Raw genomic sequence first — 25,524 nt, 5'->3', positions numbered from 1 at the left:
GCTCAGACAATGACAGCAAATCAATCAACAGAAAACTAACACAATGAGATGTAATACAATAAGGTACTTGTCAAATTTTTGGATGTTTTAGGAAAAAAAGGACTGAAGATTATCACTGTTAAGAGAAAGAGAATGTATCACAAATGAAAGAGTAAATTCTCAGGCTGCTCTCATTATGAAAGCAATGAACTCTCAACTTACTGTCTTCAGGTTGGTTAAGAACCTGCCAGTCAAGCTGGCAGATCAAGTGGGGATGAGATTAGATGGGGCAGAGCCTGGCCACTGTGCCTCACACGAGCAGAATGACCCCAGGCTGTCCTTAAGTCACTACAAGTCTTAAGAACACCAGGTGGCTCAGATGGTTTGAAGACCTCACAATGGAGTTCAGCTCTGCAGTCCTGAAGCCAATCTGGGCATCGGTGGAAAGTGTTTTGGGAGAGGGAAACAAAGTGACTTCAGTCCTCAGAACTGTGGCTGGAAACTGCAAGGAGTGAAGGAATAAGTTGTATATGAAAAGAACAAACACAGGAGAGCGTAAAGGAAGGACAGAAGTGAGCCGGCTTAAAGTAATGACCCAGTGTCCCATCATACTATTCACCCAGGAAACAAGAGTGAGTAGTGATAACTTACGTAAAATGTCTGCAGTGGAATGCACGGTGGTGGTGGTGGGGGGGGCTGGCTTAGTCGCTAAGTCGAATCCAACTTTTGTGACCCCATGGACTGTAGCCCACCAGGCTCCTCTGTCCATGGGATTCCACAGGCAAGAATACTGGAGTGCGTTGCCATGCCCTCCTCCAGGGAATCTTCCTGACCCAGGAATCGAACCCAGGTCTCCCACATTGCAGGCATATTCTTTACTGCCGAGCCACCAAGGAAGCCCAGTGGAATGCAAAGTTATGTCCAAATCCTTTCCCTTTGATGTTATACATATCCCTGTGAATCCAGTCTGTAACTTTCTTAGTCATTTCCAAGAAAGAAATTAAAATTATGTTCCACATATACTGCTGCTGCTGCTGCTAAGTCGCTTCAGTCGTGTCCGACTCTGTGCGACCCCGTAGACGGTAGCCCATCAGGCTCCCCCGTCCCTGGGATTCTCTAGGCAAGAACACTGGAGTGGGGTGCCATTTCCTTCTCCAATGCGTGAAAGTGAGAAGTGAAAGTGAAGTCGCTCAGTTGTGTCCGACTCTTAGTGACCCCATAGACTGCAGCCCACCAGGCTCCTCCATCCATGGGATTTTCCAGGCAAGAGTGCTGGAGTGGGATGCCATTGCCTTCTCCGTCCACATATACTAGTTATAAACATATTTTTTATAGAAATCTGGGAGTTCAAATTTAAGCCATGGATGAAAAATAAAGCTCAATTTCATGCTTTAGATTCCTTCTTGATACCTCATAGAGTTGAAGACGTATGTTAATTAAAATAAAACAAAACAATACAGAGCATGGGGATGGGGAAGATGATGCTTCTGTGTGGCACACAGATGAGACACCACCCAAACCCTTCAGCTAGCTCCCTCTTCCTTCTCCAGCCACGCACCCTGACGAATCTTGCATCAGTTCTCATCCACCTGACTTTCCGCTTAACCTTATTTTTCCCTTGCATGACCAAGTCTTTTTCCGAAAGAAACAAAATCTCTCTCCCTGCTTCTGGCAAATCCGACTTCTTCATTTTCTTTTTCTGCTGTTTTTGTCCTGCTATGACCTCGACTACTGCTAATGTAATTTTAAAATAACACAGACAAGAAACTCAGCTAAAACTTTCACTAAAATTACCTTGAAAACTGAGACAATCTGGCCTCTTTTGTCTCAATGATCCATGTAACTGGCTTTTTCATCACTAAGGAAGTGGCTTTGAGATGGAATCTGACACCTGAAGACAACTGAATATAACCCATAATCTCAATATGACATTTTCCCTCAAGTTTCTTCAGGAAAGAGGAGAGGTGGGGAGGCGGGGAAATCACACTTACAAGTCCACTTATGGCTACAATCCAGATGTAGGAACCAGAGGTGAAAAGCTATAAAAGAAAAAAAAGGCAACTAAAAATGAAATTCAACTGCCAGTCACAGCATATTTACTTTTACATAATTATAGTCATTACCATTTATGTTGTCTTAATTATATATATTCTTAATATAAACAAATGGAAGATCACCAAATACTCTGTTATATAAAGGTAAATAATATACCATTTTTCTTTTCTTTCCTCTTCTACCAAGACCTCACTCAGCTTTCCGATAGCCTAAAACAGATTGGTTGAAACCAGCCCACTCTTATGCAAAGAAAAATAAGTGAAATTCAAGCACATTCTTGTTTACAAATGGACATTAATTGGTTTACACAAAGTAAAATACTATATGGACAGAAATTATTAGCATTAACAACACGGAAAATATGTAGTCACTGCCAATGCTTAGTGTCAAGTAATGACATGTATTATAGTTCATATAATTCTCTTATTTCAATTTCTTATTATTGCTACTCTAGTTTTAGATGGAAGACGTCTGTCAGCATACAGGTCCTTGCCCAATGTTGCTCTGCTGATCCTCTCATTCCAGTCTGGCCCAGAAAGAGCGAACCAAGTAACAGGGCTCAGAGTTTATTAATGGCAAAAGTAGTTAGAAATGGGTCTCATGAAATCTCTGCCTTTTTCAAATCATTTACATCCAAGGATTGTGTTCAGGGTTTTTTTTTGTTTGTTTGTTTTTGTTTTTTATGTCATAAGACATCTCCCAAGTGTTCCTGCAAGAAAGAAAAATTCATAGCCTAGTAACAGGATAATATCGGGACAACTGGTAAAATTGGAATAAGACTGTATCAATGTTAATTTCCCAATTTTGTTAACTGAACAGCAGTTATGCAAGAGAATGACCTTATTTATAAGAAATACACTGAAATATAATATTAACACTGAAATACTTAGAGAATAAAATGAAGTCACACATGCAGATTAAAAAAAAAAGATTTGTATCTTAGTGTCTGTCCACAATTAGATCAGTAGATCACCAGATGGGGAGTTAAGCATTTCTGCTCGTAGAGAAAGAAGCAGTTCATCAGCGACATCAGTGCCAGATGAAAACCTCAAAGTTGCGCACTTTTATCAAGGACAGATAGAAAAAAAGATACATAGAAAGAAGACAGATACAAAGGTAACAGATGGCAAAGCACAGGTAAAAAGCAGTCTAACAAGCTGTGCTCTTGTGTTAGCTCATGGAGAAATGAGCAATGGCTGCAACTCTAATCCCTTGATTTAAAATTTAATCCTTTGATTGAGCGTGGATGCTTGTTCAGTGTGAATGACTTTGAAAACAACAAGAATGAGAATTACGTGGAAAATTATTTTTCTGTAGTCTTCTTCTAAAAGTACAGAGAAAAGTAATACTTCCACAGCACTTGCTGTGTGTTTTTTCTCACTGCTGGCCTCTCTGAGGGGCAAGTGCTGCATCTCAAGCTACATTTTATCCTCCATGGCCCCCAGCACTGGGCATTACGTGACTGGCTCTTGAGCCCTGGGCACGTCAATGTCCCTTCACAAACGTCTTTGCTCTCCTGAGAATGACTAAAGTCATTCAATCACTCATCTAGCAAATGTCCCTGGTTTCAAGAAGTTGCTGAGTAACCGAGGCACAGAAACAAGTGTGAAGGTTCAGAGGGGAGGAAACAGAAGTCTGGGGAATAAAAGGTTCACACTCACGTCAAGGTGGGGGAAGGGTGGGAGTCGATACTGGATGGACAAGAAGAAACCCTGAATGCCATTCATGCTAAAGAGTTCAGATTTTATCAAGAGGCCCAGGGCATCTCCACCTCTACTTTCTGCATCAACTTCTACCCCACCAAAAAAAAAAAAAAGACAAAACAAAACCACTCACAATCTCAGAAAAACCAAAGGTGGCAGTCATACAGACATACATTATTAATATTAGGAACCAACTGACTTAGTTTCTTATTACCTGTTCTGATTACCCCCCAGAACCCACTGCTACAATCTCTACATCTTCAAATGATCATGTAAAATAGATATCATTGTTCCCACTTTACAGGTGGGCAAATGGGGGCTCAGAAAAAGTGATGGAAAAGGAAAGTAATTACCAGAGCAAGTACTTAAACCAATGTCCACTCGGCTCCTAAGACTTGCCACAGCGCTGCACTGAATCCCTGCTCTACATGGAATGAAGCAACGTCTTCTACCCTCAAAGCTGCTCTCTAACTAGAGCCAACATGAGGACCAGAGGCTTCCATGACCTGACCCAAGTATCAAGCTTGAGTATGCCATGTCAGAACTGGAACTTGGGTCTCTGCCCCTGGTCCAGGGGACTCTGCGACCACTGCATTCTGTCTTCTGTTGGAACATCTTAAAAAGAATTAAGCATGCCACTGAAAACCCTAGTAATAAGAGTAAAACATGGAAATGGGCTCTTAGGTTATAAGAGTATTAGAGAGGACAAAGGGGAGTGTAAAGCTACGTAGGCTGAGAGATGAGGAATAAACATATTTCATGAAAAATGGTTGTAAAAGTGGTAAGGAAACACCCACCCCAGATGGGCCATTGATAACACGTGAGAGCAGACAAGAGAAGGTGGAGGAAATGCTAAAGGTTAAAAGGGGAGGGAGGAGGGCCTGTACAGTGACACTGGCATCCGGTCTGATATGTGTGGGATAAGGAATGTTATGAGTATTGACGGATCAAAAGGCCAAGCTACATATGGTACCACAGGAAACAGCAGAATAAAAGTTTACATTAAAAGGTGTGAGAGTGAAAGAAAAGTGACAGGTGTAATGCTACAGGTAGAAAACTGAAAATCACACGTATCTTCTATTCCCGGGCCTGGAGCCTAGCAGACAGCAATCTATATTCACTGAATGTTGGTAAAGACGATCTTTTTCGATTCAAGTCAAATGGTAAGTCCACTAATGGCCATCGGGTAAAACCATTTAGTGAATGGCAACAGTGTAATCAAGCCTGCTGCGGCACAGGAGTCATGAGGCTGGCAAAGCGTATCTGGTTCCTGCTTTAGAGCTTTATTTGTGACTCTGTATTCAATGAATCAATTTTGGCAGTGGCTTTCCACGTTCCGCCTCTGGACTGTTCTCACGTTTCCGCTTCATACTGCGATTTTTGAAAAAGTACTTACACGCAATTGTACAACAAAATTAAAATATTTTCCACCAATACAAATTACAGTGAAAGCGCTTATCAGATTTCTAAAGGCTATGAAAGTATTCTAGTACATTATATACCTTGATGTTCTTGTTCTGTAACACTTCCTTTGAACGTTTGATACAGATCATGAAGCCAAACTTATGGGGAAAAAAAAACTTTGTTTTTCAAGGAGATCAAATGAGAAAAAGACCAAAAAAAAAAAAAAAAAAAAGAGAGAGAGAGAGAGAGAGACAGATCTGGTTAAAGAAATGTGAACAGAAAAATGTATACTGTACCTGTAGTCCCAATATATAAATCAGTGTCTTGTTTGTGATGGACAACGGGCCCAGAATATGTGCCACTTGGACTCTTGGGATGGAGCAGTAAAATGGTACAAAGAGAGCAAACACAGGTGCCAGGCTATGCAAACAAATAAAAAAAAAATCACTATGGTGTAATGCTCAATTTACAACACCAACGGCAAATGTATATCTGAAGTAACACTGCTTATCGTTTTATTTCAGTCTGAAAACATGATCTTAGATACACAAGTTGGTTTCTATATGTACAACATATCCGAAATAATTTGTACGTATATATAACATTTTATGAGAACTCTATCTGATCTTTGTTAACTCTCCCAAAGTGATTGCAAAGTAATGGTTTGGCATCTACTAATGAACTACTAGCACTGTGAGAAAATGTAAAGCTGATGCTACGTTTTCTTTTCATGAATGAATTGAAATCTGATGAAAGAAGTGAGACAAACCAAAATCAAGAAACGTTACAATTCATCATGGCAAAATGCAAAATCTTCATGTCAGACCTGTCCGATTACATTTCACTGTAGCACTTGACAAGGCTCGCGCTCTTGTCCTCCCTTTCTCAAATGTCTTCCTGATTTTGTCTTAAACCCTGCTTCTTGCTGGTTTACCCATGATTTCTTCCACCTCTCTTCTGCCTTCTCCAGGGTTCCACTGAAGACGTTTCTCTTTGCTCTAGTCTCTCTCTGTATAAACCTAAGCCCTTTTACGCCTTCAACTAAAAAAAAATGAAGTGAGTCCCCAAGCTGTCTGACTGTCCCCTCACCTTGGCTATGAAATTCGATCTGATACCTTCAACTTGACATACTCAAAAGTCACAAACGTGTTTCTGCATGAAGACGTGCTTCTCTTGAATCCATCTCCTAATACTGCCATCAGTATTTTCTTCCCCCACAGTTCTGATCATGTCACACCCCTGGTTAAAACCCTTCCTTCCACAGGCTCCCAGTATCCAAAGAGGAAATTTCAAACATCAGCATGAACTAGCAAACCCTGTGATTCTTTCTTACCAGTGTGGTTTCCTACGACCATCCCCTTCTCCCTTTCCCTGATCTGGCCCATCCCCTCTCACCCCCTCCCCGTCCAGATGCTCCCTGGGCACCTCAGCCTCTGCTGACTACTCACTGATGCAGGTTATTCTTTCAACACAAAAGTGTCACACTTTTCTGCTTAGGAAACTTACGCTTATGGTGCACGACAGAGCTCAGCTCCTCTCCCCAGTGATTTCTCCAACCCTCCTGGCGGTGAGCCGCTCTCCTTTGCCCTTGAAGCTACCCCAGTTTCACTGTTTGAGTGAATCAATGAATCAATCACCTGGGCACTGTGCGAGAGGCAGCAGGCCAGGTACAGGAGCTCCATCAACACCTCTAAGTAGGAAGCAGCCCCTAACCTCAAGGAATTAGCTCCAAGATTGCAGACACACATTCCTACCAGGGTAAGGCAGCAGACATGAGCGAGTCCTGTGGTTTGGACATACACGTAACACACATTCTTCATTAAACACTTGTTAATTTAATTAGTCTTTTACTTCCTCGTATTTTGGACGAGTGGCATCACACAAAGAAATTATTGCATCATAAGAAAAATGCAAGAACTACTTTTCACTTCCACAAAGAAATGTTCTCATTACCATTTCTGTGGAAACAACAGGTCCCTCTAGAACATTTTCCCATCTTTGATAGAGAATATGTTAATAAAAAATCATCCACTGTCCTTTCTACTCTTAAACAAAACAAAAAGCCAACACATGTTGAAAATGAGGTAGATGGCAGCACTCTGAAACTTCTTCTATTGGTACTTGATGAATAAATGAATTTCTCTTTAAAACGGTAAAACCATACAGCAGGATTTGTCTTTTGTTTTAAAAAGTCCCTTTTCTTGCTTTATTATTTTTAATGGGATTAAAGCATACAGTTTTATAGATACATTCAAACTATGGCCTATTGGTCTCTTGGTAATAATAAGAAAACCCTATTTTGGTTGCACTTGAAGTGTCTGACTAAGGAACATGTCTTTAGGTACTCAATTTATAGAAGGTCTTCTGTTTACATTTAGCAATAAAATGTAAAGAGTGAAGGTATAACAAAACATCTGAAGCAGAGTTCTTACTTGAGGGTACATTTCAATGTAAACTAAGAAATATTGATAGGAATTTTAATGACCACAGTTCATATCTTACATACCAACAGAAGAAGTTTCAAAATTCCTTAGAAGTTATTCATCACTATGTAGTTTTAACTGATGACTAAATACTAAACTACACCTACCCAATATACAAAAGCACGTATTTCAGACCATGGTGTGGTACAGGCTGCCCTGTAGAAAATTTCCACTGCTATTTCTATACACACTGAGTGTTATTAGTCACTGACCAGTCTTTCTCTTTTCCTTATTTTACAACAACATTTGTTCTTTATACTGTCAACAGTAACTCAGCTTGACCTTTTCATATTGAGAACAGCTAACTTCTGGAAGCCCTATGTGGTTTAAGCATACAGGGCTGAAGTACAGAAAGGAATACACAATATAAAGGATTCATTCACTAATGTCACTAACATTTGTTGAGTATCTCCTATATACTCACAACTATGCTTGACAGAACAAATAAAATAGAAGCACTCAGGTCAGGTCACAAATGTCCATCCTATATTTTCTATGGAAAAAGGACAGTGACTCCACTTTTACAGTACAACTAAAGAAATCCTGGTAACTTTCAACAATAAAAATAAGGCTTGTGAACTCATGAAACTATCTGATAGTAAATATCAACAGCATCTCAAAGGACAATTACCCTGTCACCTCTTCTTTATACATATGACTACTCTAATACCAAAAAGAGGGGAAATCCAGTTTGCTAGAACATTTATTTTACCTAGATAAGTTCATAAAATAAAAATGCTTTACTTAACAAAAATTATTTTGAAAATTAAAAGACAAAAACCCCACCAGGATGGCTTTTCAACAAATTGAAAAACTTCTCAACAGTGTCTTCTTCAAGGCTTCTTCGATCCAATTTTTTTTCTTTTTTCCCTTCTTTTTTACTTTTTAAATTATGAAGCATGATAACATATTTACAGGAGATTTGGAAAATACAGAACAAAGTTACATATAGTTTTACTATATATTGCAATTATTTTGTAAGTAGAAAAATTAAGATTTTTGGTTGTAGTTTAAACATCAAACTGTCAAAAATTAATAGAATGAATAGACAGAAAAGTAGAAGGATACAGCAGATCTGAAAAGCACTATGAACAACTCAACATAATTAAGATCTATACAAATTTCACACAACAGGATACAAATTCTATTCAAGTTCCCACAGACTATAAACCAGGAGACAATGGAACATATCCAGGGGCATTAAACAAGGTTCAAAAATGTCATGGTATAAAGGAGTATTCAAACCAAGTTTTAAAGGAACTAGTTCTGTAAAAGTTTATCACACTGACCAATCAAATCATAAAATCTCTGTATTTCCCCCTCAGAGAATTTTTATACTAGGAGTTACCTTGGTGATCATTTAGTTCAGTACTTTTATTTTACATAGTGGCATGGAGTCCCACAGAACTTAGGTGAGTGTTACTCTTCTGTTTGACAACGTTTATCTACGCATCTTCAGCACGGTAGGGCTTATAATAACCTCAATGGAATAATACACTGAGAGGCTAAAAGTCCTCAGCACTTTGACAGAATCCTGGAATGGAAGGGTCTCTGAGGGCACAGAGTCACAAATCCCTACCAAATGATTCAATTCTCTCTACAACGTCCCTCCAAACAGACACCTGGTTTATGCAAGCACCTACAGAAGAGATGGATTTCCCAGGTGGCTCAGTGGTAAAGAATCCTCCTGCCGGTGCAGGAGACTCCAATTCGATCTCTGGGTCGGCAAGATCCCCAGGAGAAAGAAATGGCAACCCACCCCAGTATCCTCACCTGGGAAATCCCATGGACAGAGGAGCTTGGCGGGCTACAGTTCATGGGGTTACAAAAGAGTTGGATATGACTGAGCACACAAAAACAAAAGGCAACATGCGCTTTTTTTAGAAAAAATGATCCCAACTTTTGAGAACTGCTTTCCTATTCTGATTTGAGAGCTGTCTCCTGTGACCTCCTCTTACATGCCTGCCTTTTACCCTCTGGAGTTAGGAAGATTGACACATGCAACCTAAACCCTTTACCGTGATCATGAAGATAATGATCACATCCCTGCCAAGCCTGGACATGCTCAGTTCATTCAATCTTTTCTTCTAAGACCTGGGATCCAGAGCCTGCACCTACTGGGCAGGCTCTAGGTCATCCATGCCTTGGCAAAATGCAGTTTCTTGCACTCACTGAGAATGGCTAGATCATCTCTTGTATTCTGAGAGCTCTATTTCCATTAATTTAGTCTGTAAATCAATTTGCATTTTGATATCCATGTGACATTGTTGGTTTAAACTGAGTCGATTAAAACTCGAAGGTGAACAGCACAGGTCTGTGTGCGTAACAGGTGATTCTAGCTGTAAGATGCCCCCTTCAACCTCTCCTTTGTTAACATGGGTTCATGCAGTCACTGATCCAGTCGGTTGGTCCCCTGCCTAAAAACACCAACTAATTATTATACACATGCAAAAGAGCATTTTCCTCCACTCACCACAGAAACTTCTATTTCTTTCTCATTAAGCTGCTGATAAGATACAGAATGAGTAAACTACTCCCTGCACCAAGTTTCCAGACACAATTGGCAAAATTGACATTTTCCCCTTAAAACATGTTAACACTCATACTTCACACATAATATGGATACAACATCATCAGTAGCTATATTCCTTTTTTTCCCCACTGGTTACGGTTTATTTCTTCAGTCTCTTCTAAAGAATTTTTTTTAACTTAAATCTTTATAGAAAAATTTATAAAGTTCCATAGATATCAACAACTCATAAATTCCAAGGGGTTTTTGGATAGCTCTTTTCTAAAAAAAAAAAAAAAAAAAAGAATCACTAACAGAAAAATTTCACTTCCCATTTAAAAAAAGTGCACACGCACACATGAGGCTAACTGATCACTACTATGCTCAGTCACAGGGTGACAGAAAAAAAAAAAAGCCACCACCATAAAAGGATGTCTGGTAATCTCCCTTAAAACAACATGCCAAGGTTAACCTACTTCAGTTTGGGCGAATACTGACTGCTGCCACACAGGGGCCCCAACAAGACACTGAGAGGTAAGTAACAGATATTTTGCTTTTTTCAACAAATTCTTGTAAGTTAAGAAAAACTTTGAAAGTCTAGTTAAATTTTAAAGTAAAGGTAAAGAATCTTTGTAACAAAAAGCTATAAACATTTCTAACATCAGAAATCTTACCACTAATACAGTTGAGACTCTCTGGTGACTGGCAGTTCTAATAAGCTGATATTAAGCTAGGTGAAGGCAGTGAATCGGGCCAGAAATACCTTTGCCAAAAAAAATAAATAGGGCTTACTTCGTATTTCTGTGTGAACTCACAATTACCAAAAACAGTATCAAGTAATCAGCAAATACTGCCAGTATTTCAGGATACTTTATGAAGGAAAATAACAAAGTTATTGTAGAATGGAGCATTTCTACACCTAAATGTACTGTGATGAAGTTATTCAGCACAATTGAAAAGTTACTACATGTAACTATTTGACCACGGTTCTATGTACATAAAAGTCTTTCCTGTATTTCTGTTACTTCTCTACTTTTATACTTTCTATTATTTCTCAGGATAGAATCTCAATAGTCAAATTCCTGGAGCAAAGGGTGCACATTAAAAAAAAAAGAACTTTAATTAAAATTGATATTTTTCAGTTTACAGAAATATTTACTCTCCCATCAGTGGAAGACAGTCTGGGCTTCACTGCTTCTCTGACAACATGAGTATTTTAATTCTAAATATAAACTGTTAATCTAATAAGTGAAAAAGGAACAGCGCTTGTTTGCTTTATGTTTATCTGAAGATCAGAAAGGCTAAACACAGCTCGGTATTTTCTTCCTAGAACTTCTGTATGCATAAAAAATATCACAGAACAATGAACTAGGTGCAGTGAACTGCCAATATTTATGTCCAGGTTGGGAACGGAGGTGACAGAAACTCTTGGTAACATGTAAGCTGTTCAGAGACTTCCTCGAAAAGAGGGTGTGCTTTTTGAGGGGGAGGGTCTTGCTCTAAGTACGATATAGGATGGTGGTTAAGAGCATGGGCTCTGGAGTCAGGCTTGGGCTCTCTTACTTACCAGTTGCGTGACCCTGGACATGTTGCTTCCCGGGCTTCATCTGCCTCACTTGTAAAATGGGGAGTAACTATACTGCCCGGTCCTTGGGTGTCATAATAAGTGCTATATAATATTGGTTGTCATAGAAAGCACTGGAAAACTGCCTGCTAGCCTTGGTCTCTCCTCCCTCTGCCCATTAAACCACTGAAGGATGAATCCAATAGGCAAAGTTTCCCTGCCCTACCACTTCTGTGGGCATTTTCTTCTTCTTGAACTTATTTTGAGATCTTTAGAGAATATTTCACATGGAGACTGAGTCTATGGATGTCTATACACCTAACTGTGCTGCCTGCCTGGACTTTGCATCTGCTAGGATTTCAGTGCATGTTTTCTCTTGGGGGGTTAATCGTAGTTCTTGGACATGACGCTGCAAAGAGAACACGGCTCCAGAAAGCATCCTCACTCACTGGGCTCACGTATCATGTGAGAGGTGGGACTGCCTTTGATAAATTACTTTAACTGGCTTCTAAGGGCTTCTCAGTAACATGGCCAGTCATTTAATGGAATAAATATCAACTCAGGTCACTCTATCACTTTTTATATATTTATGCTTTCCATAGGCATTGATTAGCTATCTGCAGCTGGCCAGATCTTAAACATTCTAGGGGATAAAATGAGATAAAATTGGTATCCTTTAAAAGTTTATAACTAAAAAAAGAGCTCCCCACCCAGTAAAGGAGTTTGGCAGGGACAGCAGTCTCTCTGCTACAGTTCAGGGCCTCCTGCAGCTGCTAAAAGGTCCTGGTTGTGTATATGCTAAGGATGTGTAGTATCCCCCAGTCCATATAGCTTCCCAGCCTCCCAAGACACTTGTAAAACACAGGGATTCAATGGCAGATGAAATAACTAACATGCGAAAATCCCCTGAAAAACAAGAGGTGACAAAGATCCTTGTGGTATCTGGAAAGCCAGAACAGAGGAATAAAAATATTCTGTTAGATATCTGCAAATACTTAACAAGCGTAAGAGCCGTCCTAGGTATTCACCTTCTCTTGGTGGAAATTTCAATCCAAACTGTTTTCATAGACATCCTGTTTAAGCCAGTAAAGTCTAAATTCATTTATGAAACTTTTACTTGCACTAAAATATGCTACAAATAAATTAATGAACTCCTTATTGATAGCAACTTATTCTTCTCCTTTCCTCTCTTGTCCCATCTCCCCAGCCCTTCTCTTCCCTCTGGTTCAGCCAGGTGTATGAACTATTATGTGTTAAAAGTTCTGAGATGTCTTCCTATTTTACTTGTTTCCTACCAATAACATCAGATCAGGCTGGAAATAGGAGCAGGGGCTAAAATGTACTACGCTGAATGTCATTCCTGGAGCCGATCTGCCAGGAGTAAATCCTGACACTTGACAGCTGTGTCTTGAGGCAAGACTCGTAAGCGTTCTGTTCTTGGTTTCACCACTGGCAAAGGATTTGGGAAAGCTCTGTGAGAGTCAGGGTGAATATACCTAGGGAGCCCAGGGCACTGCCTGGGACACAATCTATGCTGCATACTACTGGCTACTTTTATTCATCAAACGCACCCTGTAGTCTAATAAAGAAACTCCGACTGAGGATCAAGAAAGCTGGGACTCTGCTACTCCTTAATGGGTATTTACTGAGCACCAATGATGGGCCGGCTGGAGATAACGCCAAATTAACAACACAGCCCCCACTCTCAGGACTTCATAGGCTAGCAGGAAACAGGAAAAACAAAACAAAACAAAAAAACAGCACAGATGCCAGTCCAGGGCGCAGGGCCTGGCGAGGGTGCCCCACGCTGCCTGTCTGCAGGGCGGGCGGGGGCTGTCAAGGAAGGAGAGGACAGGACAGAATCAGGGAAGCCTCCAGGAGCAGCTGATTTTGAACAAAGGCCTGAAGGAAAGAAAGCAGGAGCAGAGGATGCAGGCGGGGGCCAAGGAGGCACCAGAGAGAAGGAAGAGGATCAGAAAGGAAGAGAGCTATGAGAGAACACAGGGTATCAACAGCCTATTCCAGCAGGGCCTGAGCTCGAGGTCACGGGAGGGAAGACGGACAGAGATCCAGCTAAAGAGGGAAGCGGAGCCCGATCACGAAGGAAACTGTGTGTCACCACAGACAGCGTGCAGTCTGCCCGGGGCCAGAGGGCACCGTGTGAGCCAGCGCAGGCTGCAGCTGCAGCTGCAGAGAGAAGTGAGGGTGGCTCGAGGCCGGCAGAGCAGAGGCAGCGACTCACACCCAGGCAGACAGATGGGCGAGTGCAGGGGGCAGGGAGGAGGGGCACAGCAGGCTGAAGGCCCAGGAACCGCTGCCTGGCAGGAGGCAGGGGGTGTTGGAGGACGCGGAGGCCTGGGCACCTGCGTGGCCCCTGGCTCGGCACCTGTCCTGGGGGGAGGACCCCTGATCAGATCAGATCAGATCAGTCACTCAGTCGTGTCCGACTCTTTGCAACGCCCATGAATCGCAGCACGCCAGGCCTCCCTGTCCATCACCAACTCCCGGAGTTCACCCAGACTCACGTCCATCGAGTCAGTGATGCCATCCAGCCATCTCATCCTCTGTCGTCCCCTTCTCCTCCTGCCCCCAATCCCTCCCAGCATCAGAGTCTTTTCCAATGAGTCAACTCTTCGCATGAGGTGGCCAAAGAGGACCCCTGAGCAAGAGATCAAATCTCTCTGGAATTCCCTTTATCCATAAAATAAGGATATGTAATGTTTCTCACTAATTTCTATGAGATAATAGAGATGAAATGCAAAATTTCAAACTCCCTCAGACTTTAAGGAGAAAAGGTACCTATTATTTCTGGGAACATTTTGGATTCAGGGGATAAAGGTTAATACTGACTCAGCCCTTCTTTATAAGGAGTCTTTATATATTTATATACATATATTTATGCAGTTGATTATCTTGCACATAGGTCCCATCATGCCACATGGAAATGGTCTTTGTCTTCCTTACACTGAAAAGTGTATCAGGGTGGGAATTTTTTTTTTCTTCCAGTTGCTAAACAATATGCCACATATTTCAAGTCCTCAGTGCTATTACCTCCTTCTGTCTTCATCTCTGAAGACCTTCATATCATTTGAGTCAGCATTCAAGTTGCCAAAAAGCCACAGGAGGAATAAATAATCAGTGAAATGTGAAAGAAAAATAGCCAGACTATATAAAACCCCAAATGTGCAAGTGGGTGTTTAAGCAGGTAACACAGGTCAGGCACCTTTCACTTTCCCATCAGTTCTGACGTAGGTGTTTACAGAAGGCGCAGCATCTCCATGGGGTTCAGGACACCACGGAGGCACAAAGAGGAAAGGACAGACCAGCCAACAATGGGGTGTTTTTTGTTTCTGAAGATGCACCCCATGCACTGGCCTGTACCTGACCCTGGGCAGACCTACCGGGAGGCGGTCAGGACCAGATCGTGTCCTCGGGTCAGCCGCAGGGTCAACCCTTCCACAGACCGGAGAAAGCAAGCGAGCTCCCCGGGAGGCAGGGAGGAGAGCTGCCCTCAGATACACTGACCGCAGATGACAAGACTCCTGACATACACACTCCGGCGCACTGGGGGCGGGGGGGTTCCCTCGGAGACATGGAGGCAGCTATCAGCCTGCTTTCTGGACGATATTCCCTGTATATCCTCCCCTAGAATCAATCTTGGACACGGCTACCAACTCAGGACTCAAAGTCGGTTGGGGTGGTGGGGGGGTGGGGGGAACGACCCCTGAGAGCATAGGAAGATTTCTTTGACTAGGTTATCGGGTGTGGACTGACTATCACAGCGGTTCAGAGTGGACTGGAACAGGCGCCTGGCCATGCCAGCGGAGGGAAGCAAGGTTGGGCCTGTGCTGTTCACCGCCCGTCCATGCCTTGGGGCTCTTTCCACAATCAGAATGACAATCAGGAATGACTCTCCTGCTCCTATTTTGCAAGGTGGGCTTCCCTTGTGGTTCAGTGGTAAAGAATCTGCCTGCTAATGCAAGAGATGCAGGTTCAAACCCTGGGTCGGGAAGATTCTCTTTAGGAGGGCATGGCAACCCACTCCAGTGTTCTTGCCTGAGAAATCTCATGGACAGAGAAGCCTGGCGGGCTATAGTTCACAGGTTGCAAAAGAGTCAGATGTGATTCATGACTAAATTTTGCAGGGCAGTGGGGACACACAGTTGCTCGAGTGGTTTCTCACCTTGAAGCCAGTGAAAAACATCCCTGGTTGAGTGCCAGGCGCCGGTGTGTGTGACACTGGACCAGGTTCAGATGTCCCTGTTCACTCAGCTTCCAGAACACGGAGGCTTTTCCAAGCCCCTGACAAATACGTATAAAAATAGGGTAACTGGAGAAAGCAACAGTGATTTCTTTCTTCCATGGAGTATGTCTGTTGTCACGTGTGCTAAGCCGCTTCAGTCGTGTCTGACCCTGCAGCCCAATGGACTGCAGCCTGCCAGGCTCCTCTGTCCATGGGACTCTCCAGGCAAGAATACTGGAGTGGGTGGCCACGCCCTCCTCCAGGGGTCTTACCGACCTAGGGACTGAGCCCGCGTCTCTTGTGTCCCTTGCATGGCAGGCGGGTTCTCTACCACGAGCGCCACCTGGGAAGCCCGAGCGTTTGTCCTCAGAGGCGCCAAACAGCCTCAGCCTGCTGTCCTGAAATGTCTGTTTCCCCAGGAGACAGAATCCTTGTCCCTTTGAGTCCGGATCCTTTCTCTGCCCACTCCTTTCCCAGGGACTTTCTTTTCTCCCACTTAGAAATCTTTCCTCAATCTTAGCCCTCTTCAAAAAAATAACCAAAGGACAGTGTATCAACAGAAATCAAAGAACCGGATCAGACAGCACACATCATTTAACAATAGACAAATATCATTTGCATCTGCACGTCCACTCTGGGGCTCCCCGGGTTGTTTTCAGAGCGTGCTCCAGGAACTTCCTCTCTGGTGCAGGCCACTGTGGGCACTTTGACTCAGATCATCTTGATGTGTAAACACGGTCCTGAGCAGACTTCACCTCACAGAGAAGTCACCTCTTAGCAATGATCCTGTCAGCATGCTTTGACCCATTCGGTTCATTGCTAAGGCCTGAAATTAAACAAAATTACTACAAGATTAAGTCCTTCTCATTTTAAGTGTTGATGATTATTAAGCGAATACGTATTAGGGGTAAAGGTGACATTTCAGGAATCTTGGAGCTAAACTCTAAAAGCCAGTATTCTTAAAAAAAAAAAAGCCAGTATTCTAGCATTTACTAGATCTTTGAATATAATGAAGATCTTATTCTGCTTCTGCCACAAATAAAAGCTAAGACAATAATTATCCAAGCAAGTAAGCTGAGATTGCAGAAAGTATGTATCAGTACCCTGTGAAAAAAACCACAACTGCCTCCAAGTTGGTATCCAGGGTAAATACTTCTAGAGTACAAACCACATTAGCTCTTGGACAGTTTTCTGAAATACTAATAAATGAGTTGTGAGGGGGCTTTTTATTTTTTCCTTTCTGTGGCTAGAAAGAACTCGACAGTTCATGTCAACATGTCCGGTTATGCAAAAATGAGATGATAGTGTCTTAAGAAACGCTCACCACTCTAATTAGTAAGAAAATCAATGTACAGAAAACCATACACACAGGCCCACTCCCAAAAATGTAAGTGAAAATACTTTGGAGGATATTCATATTTTGCCGTGGAAGAACTTGCTGTTATATGTTAGGATAACAGTAAAGTTAAAAGGATCGATATTGTGTGACAGAGATAAAACTGAGACAGCCTCCTTTGCTTATTAATAAAAACTTTCAGAGGACTGGCACAGATGGCTGCTTGTGGTTCCTTGGGTGTAACCTGAATAAGGACCCACACTTCCAGCAGCCCAGGTACATCTGCGCCCTCAGGGCAAGGCTTGCGCCCCTCATCCTTTCCGGCGTAAGGCACAGGGGATAGCTTAGTGACATGGTGCGTCTTTTCATCAGAAAGCTTCACAATGAAATTCTGACTATTAGAGAGTTCAAGTACTCTAAGGAAAAAAGATTTAGAGTAAGCACTTCTTTGTGCTTTTCTCAAGGCAATAAAAGGACGAGCCATAGGACTTTCAAGTACAACTCAGTATATCTAACCTCAATAACATGTCAGATGCTGCTGTCTTAACAATTATGAAAAATGTTTAAAATTCAGTCTAGAATAAACAAAGAGGTAAAGAAAAGAACGATTTGGTTATGACTAAAAGAGGAAGGATTAGAAACAGTTAAAAGGGGAATTTGCAATGCAAAGGTTGATAAAGGAGCACTGTAATGCAAAGAGCAAGCAGAACCTGGGTGTGTCAATGATATAACACCTCATTCGGACAAGAGCACATTCCCAACATCCATTCGTCATCAGGTTTAGGTCCTTGGACATTAAAAGGTATCATGTCTGAATTTTCAGGATCTGGCGGATGGAGGGGGCACTAGAAAGCCATTTTTCCTGAATAAAAGCATGGAGTAAGTCAAGGTTCAGGAAAGTAATCCTGAATCCTAAAAGGATTAAAGGAAGGGACAAAATAGGGTTTCTGAGGGAATATGATAACAAATTGGGATTGCCTGATACAGGAACAGGATAACAGTCAAATATGTGAAAGGATTTTTCTCTCAATTTGAAAAAGATAAAATGGACTAAAACTATAGCATTAATAATAACACTGGGTAAACACCACCAAAGGTAGTATAATACTAGAGCTGCTGACCGATGGAATCGACCTTCCAGAGGTTGCTAAAGAGCCAAACGCACACATTCCGAAACAGCCCACATTCCCCTTTACCCGAGAGCCTCTGGGTCAGCCCACGTGCATGTCCGCCTTGTGCAAGGGCCTTTCTCTGACTCAGGACGGGGCCTCTCTGCAGTCTCCCCTCAGGGCTCTATGACACAGCATCCACCGGCCTGGCCTCGACCTGGGAAGGCGCCTCTCCTGGAACGGCTTCTGCTGGAAGAACTGGCCGCCCGCTCCAAAGCGGCTAGGCCACGTGTGCGCCGGCTGTCTGTGCACAGGTGAGGACGGCCCTGACACCTCGACCACCCTGAAACCACAGACTCTCGGTTCTTGAGAGGCAGCGTGGAGCAACTACCCCTGCCGAGCGCTGGACAGGGTAGGAGGCTGGAAGCCAGGTGGGGAGGGAGAAGAATCTGGTGCGTCCTCTACCTTCTCTGAGAGGGGTCACCTCGAGGGCAGAGTAGGCAGGTGCTGGCCATACCTGGCTTCCAGGATGGCTGGGAGGGGTCTTCCAGATCGGACTTAAGGTAGGCACCCAGCAACAATTCAGGCCTGAATCTGAATAAAGAACACTCAGGGTGAGCTCTGAAACGCAGGTCAGAGGACAAGCTTTGGCAAGAAGAGCTGAATTGTAAATTTTTACTCACATTAAAAGGGAAGTATTTACCTATTTATTCATTTCGTAAGTTAATTCACATTCGGTGTTAAAATTGAAAAGGTATGAATGAAACTCAAAATTTACTTGTACAAAATGATGTGCTGGCCTCTGTGTCCACGCACGGATGTGTGTGTAAATAGCTGCTTTTCTTCTTTCCAAAAAGTGGCCTGACGTGGAACCCGCTTTCCCTACTTAACATTATGCCCCGTCTGGAAACAGGCATCTATGTAGCCATTTTCAGTGGCCGTGTCCTGGCATATTCCACTATAGGGCCATAAACTAACCAATTCCCTAATGATGGACATCTGATTTGGTTGCAAACTTTCACACTTAAAATTTGACACTGTTTTAAACATCTTTTCCTTAGGATAAAATGTTCTGAAAACACTGCCTTGTGTGTTTCATCCATTAAAAAACATTTATTTTTGATGGATGCTACTGGATGCTGTACTTCACTCAGTGAAGCGGTTGGCCGTGCTTTTACAACTGGTGGGCAGTGACACATTCTCAGAGTCAGTGTAACTTTCCTAACCTCTACAACCATTATTATTCATATGGAAGATTAGCAGACTTCACAGTGTTGGTTTTTTTCCCCACCGTGTATTTCAAAGGCAGTTCCCAGGAACCTACTTTGGAAGATTCCTCCAAATAAAATTTAAATGTTGAGATTTTCAGAAAAAAAATTTTTCACAAAAATTCATAAACTAAAGGTAGCTCTTGATGCCTGTTCCTGCAACCCGTGCCTGGAATTTCTACCTATGTCCAGACTCAGTTTCTGCAAAGTTGCTTTTCATACTAATGAATAAAATTTCTTCTATTTTTATTTCATAATTGCAATTCCACAATTTCCCCTTTGAGAATCACTCCATTCCCCTCTCCCCACCAAAACACACAAAATATAAAGCCCATACTTACTGGGTGGGTTTTGTTTGGAGTTCTAATTCATCAATAACTCCATTTATTTTTTATTATTTTCTTCTATTTTGGGGGTGGGGGCAAACTCAGTTCTTTTCTAGCTTCTTGAGCTACATATTTAACTTGCTGCTGCTGCTGCTAAGTCACTTCAGTCGTGTCCGACTCTATGTGACCCCATATTTAACTTGGCTACTTTCAATTTTTTAAGAAATAAATGCCTTCAAGGCTTTGCATCAATTTTGGGTTAACTCTTTGGCTGCGCTCCACTCCACTGTTTTATAATATTTTTGTCCTTTAGTTGTAAGAACTTCAAAATCTGCATTGTGCTTTCTTAACCCATAAGTTTCTTAGAAAAATATATTTCTTTTTTTTTAGAAAAATATATTTCTAGAGTCCAAATTGATACTTTAACTCATTTTTAATTTCTAATTTAGTCGTACTGTACTACTCACAAGGAATGTGAGCTGCTGTTGTGTTACGCTATGTTAGTTGCTTAGTCGTGTCTGACTCTTTGCAATCCCATGGACTGTAGCCCGACAGGCTCCTCTGTCCATGGGATTCTCCAGGCAAGAATACTGGAGTGGGTTGCCATTTTCTTCCCCAGGGGATCTCCCTGACCCAGGGACTGAACCCAGGCCTGTGCACTGCAGGCGGATTCTTCACCACCTGAGCCACCAGGGAGTCCTTACTCAAAAGGGATGTGAGCTGCTTGCTAATGATTTTCTGAGACTTTGGAGACACGTCTCATAACTGAGTAAAAGGTCAAACTTGCAAAGAATTCGAATGTGCTTTAAGCACAAATTCTGTTAGCATTTAAGTCCTGTTGAGTTAATCTTCTTTTTACCTATCATATTGTAATAAAAATGTGTTAAACTCTCCCATCACAGTTGTGGATTTGACAATTTCTCCTTTAAACTCTGTCAAATCTCGCTGTTACATGTAAAATTTATTATTATTTTTATGTCCCTGAACTATTCCTTTGAACTTGTGTAGTGAATTCTTTTGTTTCTATTATTATTGATTGTGTTTTGAATTCTAGTTTTTTCTGATGTTAATATTGCTAGTCTAGCTTTCCATTGGTGGATTCTTTACTGAGCTACCAGTATATGGCTGGATTTTTAAAAATCCAAACTGATAGTCTCTGTCTTTTAAGAGGTGAGTTCAATGGTGGCTCAGATGGTAATGAATGTGCCTGCAATGCAAGAGACTCAAGTTCGATCCCTGGGTCAGGAAGATCCCCTGGAGAAGGGAATGGCTACTTACTCCAGTATTTTTGCCTGAAGAATTCCATGGACAGAGGAGCCTGGTGGGCTATAATCCACAGGGTCACAAAGAGTCAGACACGACTGAGCGACTAACACTTTCACTTTCAACTTTTTGGGGCTTCTCTGGTGGGGAAGATGGTAAACAATTTGCCTATAACACAGGAGACCTGGTTCGATCTCCTGGGTGGGGAAGATCTGCTGGACAAGGGAATGGCTACCACTCCAGTATTTTTTTTAAATTTATTTTTAATTGAAGGATAATCGCTTTACAATGTTGTGTTGGTTTCTGCCATACATCAACATGAATCAGCCATAGGTGTGTGTGTGTGTGTGTATTCCTTCCCTCCAGAACCTCCCTCCCACCTCCCTCCCTATCCCACCCCTCTAGTTGTCACAGAGCCCTGGTTTGAGTTCCCTGAGTCATACACCAAATTCTACTCTAGTATTCTTGCCTGGAGAATCCCATGGACAGAAAAGCCTGGCGGGCTACAGTTCACGGGGTCTCAAAGAGTCGGACATGACTAACACTTTTTCACATCAATGTATTTAAATTTGTCGTGTCACATTTCCTATCTTCTTATTTTGTTTTTTCTACCTACCATTTTCACCCTTTGCTTTTTCCCAGAGTCTCCTTTTCTGTCTTCCCTTGACTAATAAAAAGTTCTATTTCCTTTTTTGCTCCCATTTGCTTTAGGTTGTAGTCCTATATTTTCATGATTAACCTCTCAACACTGTAGGTAATACACACCTATGACATTAGTACAGTCCTCTCAGAACCCCCTTGTTCTGTCGGTATCGCTGTTTTAAGATCGTTACAGAGATTGTTACAGAGCCTCTACTTCATTTAATACGGCAGTTGGAGATGCAGATGTCTAGTCAGTGCTTTGATAAGGCTAGAAACAGAGTTCTTCCCTTTAACATACAGTACCATCATTACTAGATATATTGACTTCTCCCTCAGTTACAGTGACTTTCAGATGAGATTTTATGCATAGAGACCTACCACAAAATTATTTTCCTTCTAAAAATAACTTTACAGGGGACTTTCCTGGCAGTCCAGTGGTTAAGTTTCCGCACTTCCAATGTAGGGGGGCTCGAGTTCAATCCCTGGTCGGGGAACTAAGATCCCACATGCCATGTAGTATGACCATAAAAAAAGAAAAAACTTCACAGAATTTATTGCTCTGCTGTTTCTTAGTTTTATCGAAGTTCATCCTCATATATGGATTTTTATTGTAGGAGTTTTTCACTCTCCATCTTAGACATTATTTATAATAAGAAAAGAGGTAGAAATAATCCAGGTATTCATCAAGGGCGTAAGGAAGCAAATTATGCATTACCGCTGGAACACTTCAGAATACGTATTAAATGTCTACCTAAGATCTACACATATGACGAAGACACAGACTACCCTGATACATGAACATAGTAAATGAACAAACAGAACACAGAATACCACGTGTGTAATTTTTCCTGCTGTTTGCACATGTAAGAATGAACACTGCACACGTCAGTGGGGCACCTGCAGAATGATACACTTTAACACTAATTTAAAGTTCTCCCCTCAAAACACTTTTTTCTTTCTCTTTTTGTTTCTTTTTCTTCTTTTTTTTTGTTGTTTTTGTCATGGTTGTCATGGTCTTCTTCTTTTCTTAAAGAAAACCTAACTTTCAGTTCCTAACAAAGGCCTTAGCTTGTTTCTCATAATTTTTGGGTTAACACAAATCAGACCACTGTGGTAAGTTCGTATTTCACTACATAAATGTGTGACTGATTTCATTTCCTGGCAGTGATATGCATTTGACGAAAAAAAAAAAAGTCCAACTGATATTCAATTTAAAAGCAAAGTTTTACGCTTTCTGAAGTGTGGGGTGCTTTACGTGATTTTACTCTTTACCAGATAATGATCCAAAAAAACAAAGGGGAAATTTCTGCTTAAAAAGTTAGTGCATTCCCTTGTCACAAAAATACATTTGCCCTATTTAAATGGTTCTATTTCCTTTGCCAGAGCTTTGCCAAAGCGACCAAATTTTAAGAGTAAAAATATAAATTTCGGTCTCTGCTCCTCCTGTTATAATATAGTATGTAACCACATTACATACAGATTTTTGAAAATTATATAAATTTTGACATTTTAAGTTAGATCTCAAGGAATTAGTTTATATCATTTTTAGTTAAATATGCTTTTTTATTTATATTTTGAAACTTTTAAAATAAAAAAAAAAAATTTTTTTTTTTGGCTTCACTGCTCAGCATGTGGGATCTTAGTCCCCCAACCAGGAATGGAACCTGTGGTCCCTGCATTGAAGCCCCAGGTCTTAACCACTGGACTGCCAGGGAAGTCCCTAAAAATGCTGTAATTTTTTTTTTGATTGTCAATCTTTATTTTAAGGTTTGTTTTTAAAGCTATAAATCTCCCTATAATCAGAACTTTTAGTTGTATCCCACAAATTGGTGGCACTAGTGAAGAACCTGCTGCCAATGCAGGAGATTTAAGAGAATGCTTTTAATAAAACACACCCTTCTTGGTTTTCTTAGAGACCCTGAACACCACTGATGGATATAAAAATGGACAATTTTACGACACCCTCTGCAGCTTCTCTGGAAAGCGACTGTGATCTCTATGCCCACCACCATACAGCCAGGATCCTCATGCCACTGCATTACAGCATCGTCTTCATAATTGGGCTTGTGGGAAACTTACTGGCCTTGATTGTCATTATTCAAAACAGGAAAAAAATCAACTCTACCACTCTCTATTCAACCAACTTGGTGATTTCAGATATACTTTTTACCACGGCTCTGCCTACACGGATAGCCTACTATGCGCTGGGCTTTGACTGGAGAATCGGCGATGCCCTGTGTAGGATAACCGCTCTTGTGTTTTACATCAACACATACGCAGGTGTGAACTTCATGACCTGCCTGAGCATTGACCGGTTCTTTGCTGTGGTGCACCCCCTGCGGTATAATAAGATAAAAAGAATTGAACATGCAAAATGCATCTGCATATTTGTCTGGATTCTGGTATTTGGTCAAACACTCCCACTACTCATAAACCCTATGTCAAAACAGGAGGCTGAAAGGACTACGTGCATGGAATATCCAAACTTCGAGGAAACCAAATCCCTCCCCTGGATTCTGCTTGGTGCCTGTTTCATAGGATACGTACTTCCGCTTGTCATTATTCTTATCTGCTATTCTCAAATCTGTTGCAAGCTCTTTAAAACTGCCAAACAGAACCCGCTAACTGAGAAATCTGGGGTCAACAAAAAGGCTCTCAACACAATTATTTTTATAATTGTTGTGTTTGTTGTATGTTTCACGCCTTATCATGTTGCAATTATTCAACACATGATCAAGAAGCTTCGTCTTCCCGGTCTCCTGGAATGTAGCCAAAGACATTCATTCCAGATATCTCTGCACTTTACAGTATGTCTGATGAACTTCAACTGCTGCATGGACCCTTTTATATATTTTTTTGCATGTAAAGGGTACAAGAGAAAGGTCATGAAGATGTTGAAACGTCAAGTCAGTGTATCAATTTCCAGTGCTGTGAGGTCAGCCCCTGAAGAAAACTCACGTGAAATGACAGAAACTCAAATGATGATACATTCCAAGTCTTTAAATGGAAAGTAAAAAGGAAAGGAGTCTTGGATTTATACCAAAGTAGACTGTATGTTGAACTTTGCAAGACTTTTCTTATAACAAGTATTAGACTTCCAATTAGGATTCTTTTGAATTCCTTTCACTGGGCACTATTTCTCACCTCCAACTTGGAAGTAAATTGATATATATATATATATATATATATATATATATATATATATATATTTACACTCAAGAACAACATTCAGCAAAATTCTCATTTGTAAATGAAATAGTATACCTTTAAAAGGGAGGGTATTTTAATAAATCTCAGTGTAAAAAGAAAAGTTTTGTGTTAACAAAAAACGAAATCATTAATGTTCCTCACCAATAATTCAAAAAAAGAAAAAAAGACTATCAAAATTGTATATTGCCAGTGTAGAAATGTTAATATTGTAATATTCCCTTTCTCTCTCTTTTTTTTTTTTTGTATAACATTTCAATTCATGTTTCTTTCAATCTTAGGCTTTACCTCCTTGATAATAACCATTTTTTTTTCTGAGTCATAAATTTTCATCTGAAGAAACTTGTTTTTGAATAAAGAGCTAGATGCTACAAAATTATGAGTATGTCCTTCAATGCTCACTGTGAACTCTCAGCAAAAGTTACAGGGAAGA

At 41.2% G+C, this 25,524-nt stretch overlaps 2 protein-coding genes across 5 annotated transcripts in view; one reads left to right on the top strand and one right to left on the bottom strand.

Annotated features, from left to right (window-relative positions):
* Positions 1-25,524, bottom strand: part of UBAC2 (UBA domain containing 2) — a 170,469-nt gene that overhangs the window by 59,459 nt on the left and 85,486 nt on the right. For both annotated transcript variants that reach the window (XM_010810958.3, NM_001103344.1), the window contains 2 exon segments: positions 5,438-5,561; positions 1,971-2,018 (listed from right to left, as the gene is read on the bottom strand). In XM_010810958.3, the coding sequence (XP_010809260.1) occupies positions 1,971-2,018; positions 5,438-5,561 (172 nt within the window).
* GPR183 (G protein-coupled receptor 183) lies at positions 10,559-25,467 on the top strand. Of its 3 annotated transcripts, none has more exons than XM_005213958.5 (3): positions 10,559-10,667; positions 18,555-18,699; positions 23,798-25,467. In XM_005213958.5, the coding sequence occupies exon 3, from the start codon at positions 23,816-23,818 to the stop codon at positions 24,896-24,898; it is 1,083 nt and encodes a 360-aa protein (XP_005214015.1). In that variant the 5' UTR covers positions 10,559-10,667; positions 18,555-18,699; positions 23,798-23,815; the 3' UTR covers positions 24,899-25,467.

Source organism: Bos taurus, chromosome 12, assembly GCF_002263795.3.
Source record: "Bos taurus isolate L1 Dominette 01449 registration number 42190680 breed Hereford chromosome 12, ARS-UCD2.0, whole genome shotgun sequence".
Taxonomy (NCBI): domain Eukaryota; kingdom Metazoa; phylum Chordata; class Mammalia; order Artiodactyla; family Bovidae; genus Bos; species Bos taurus.
This window is presented reverse-complemented; position numbering and strand designations above follow the sequence as displayed.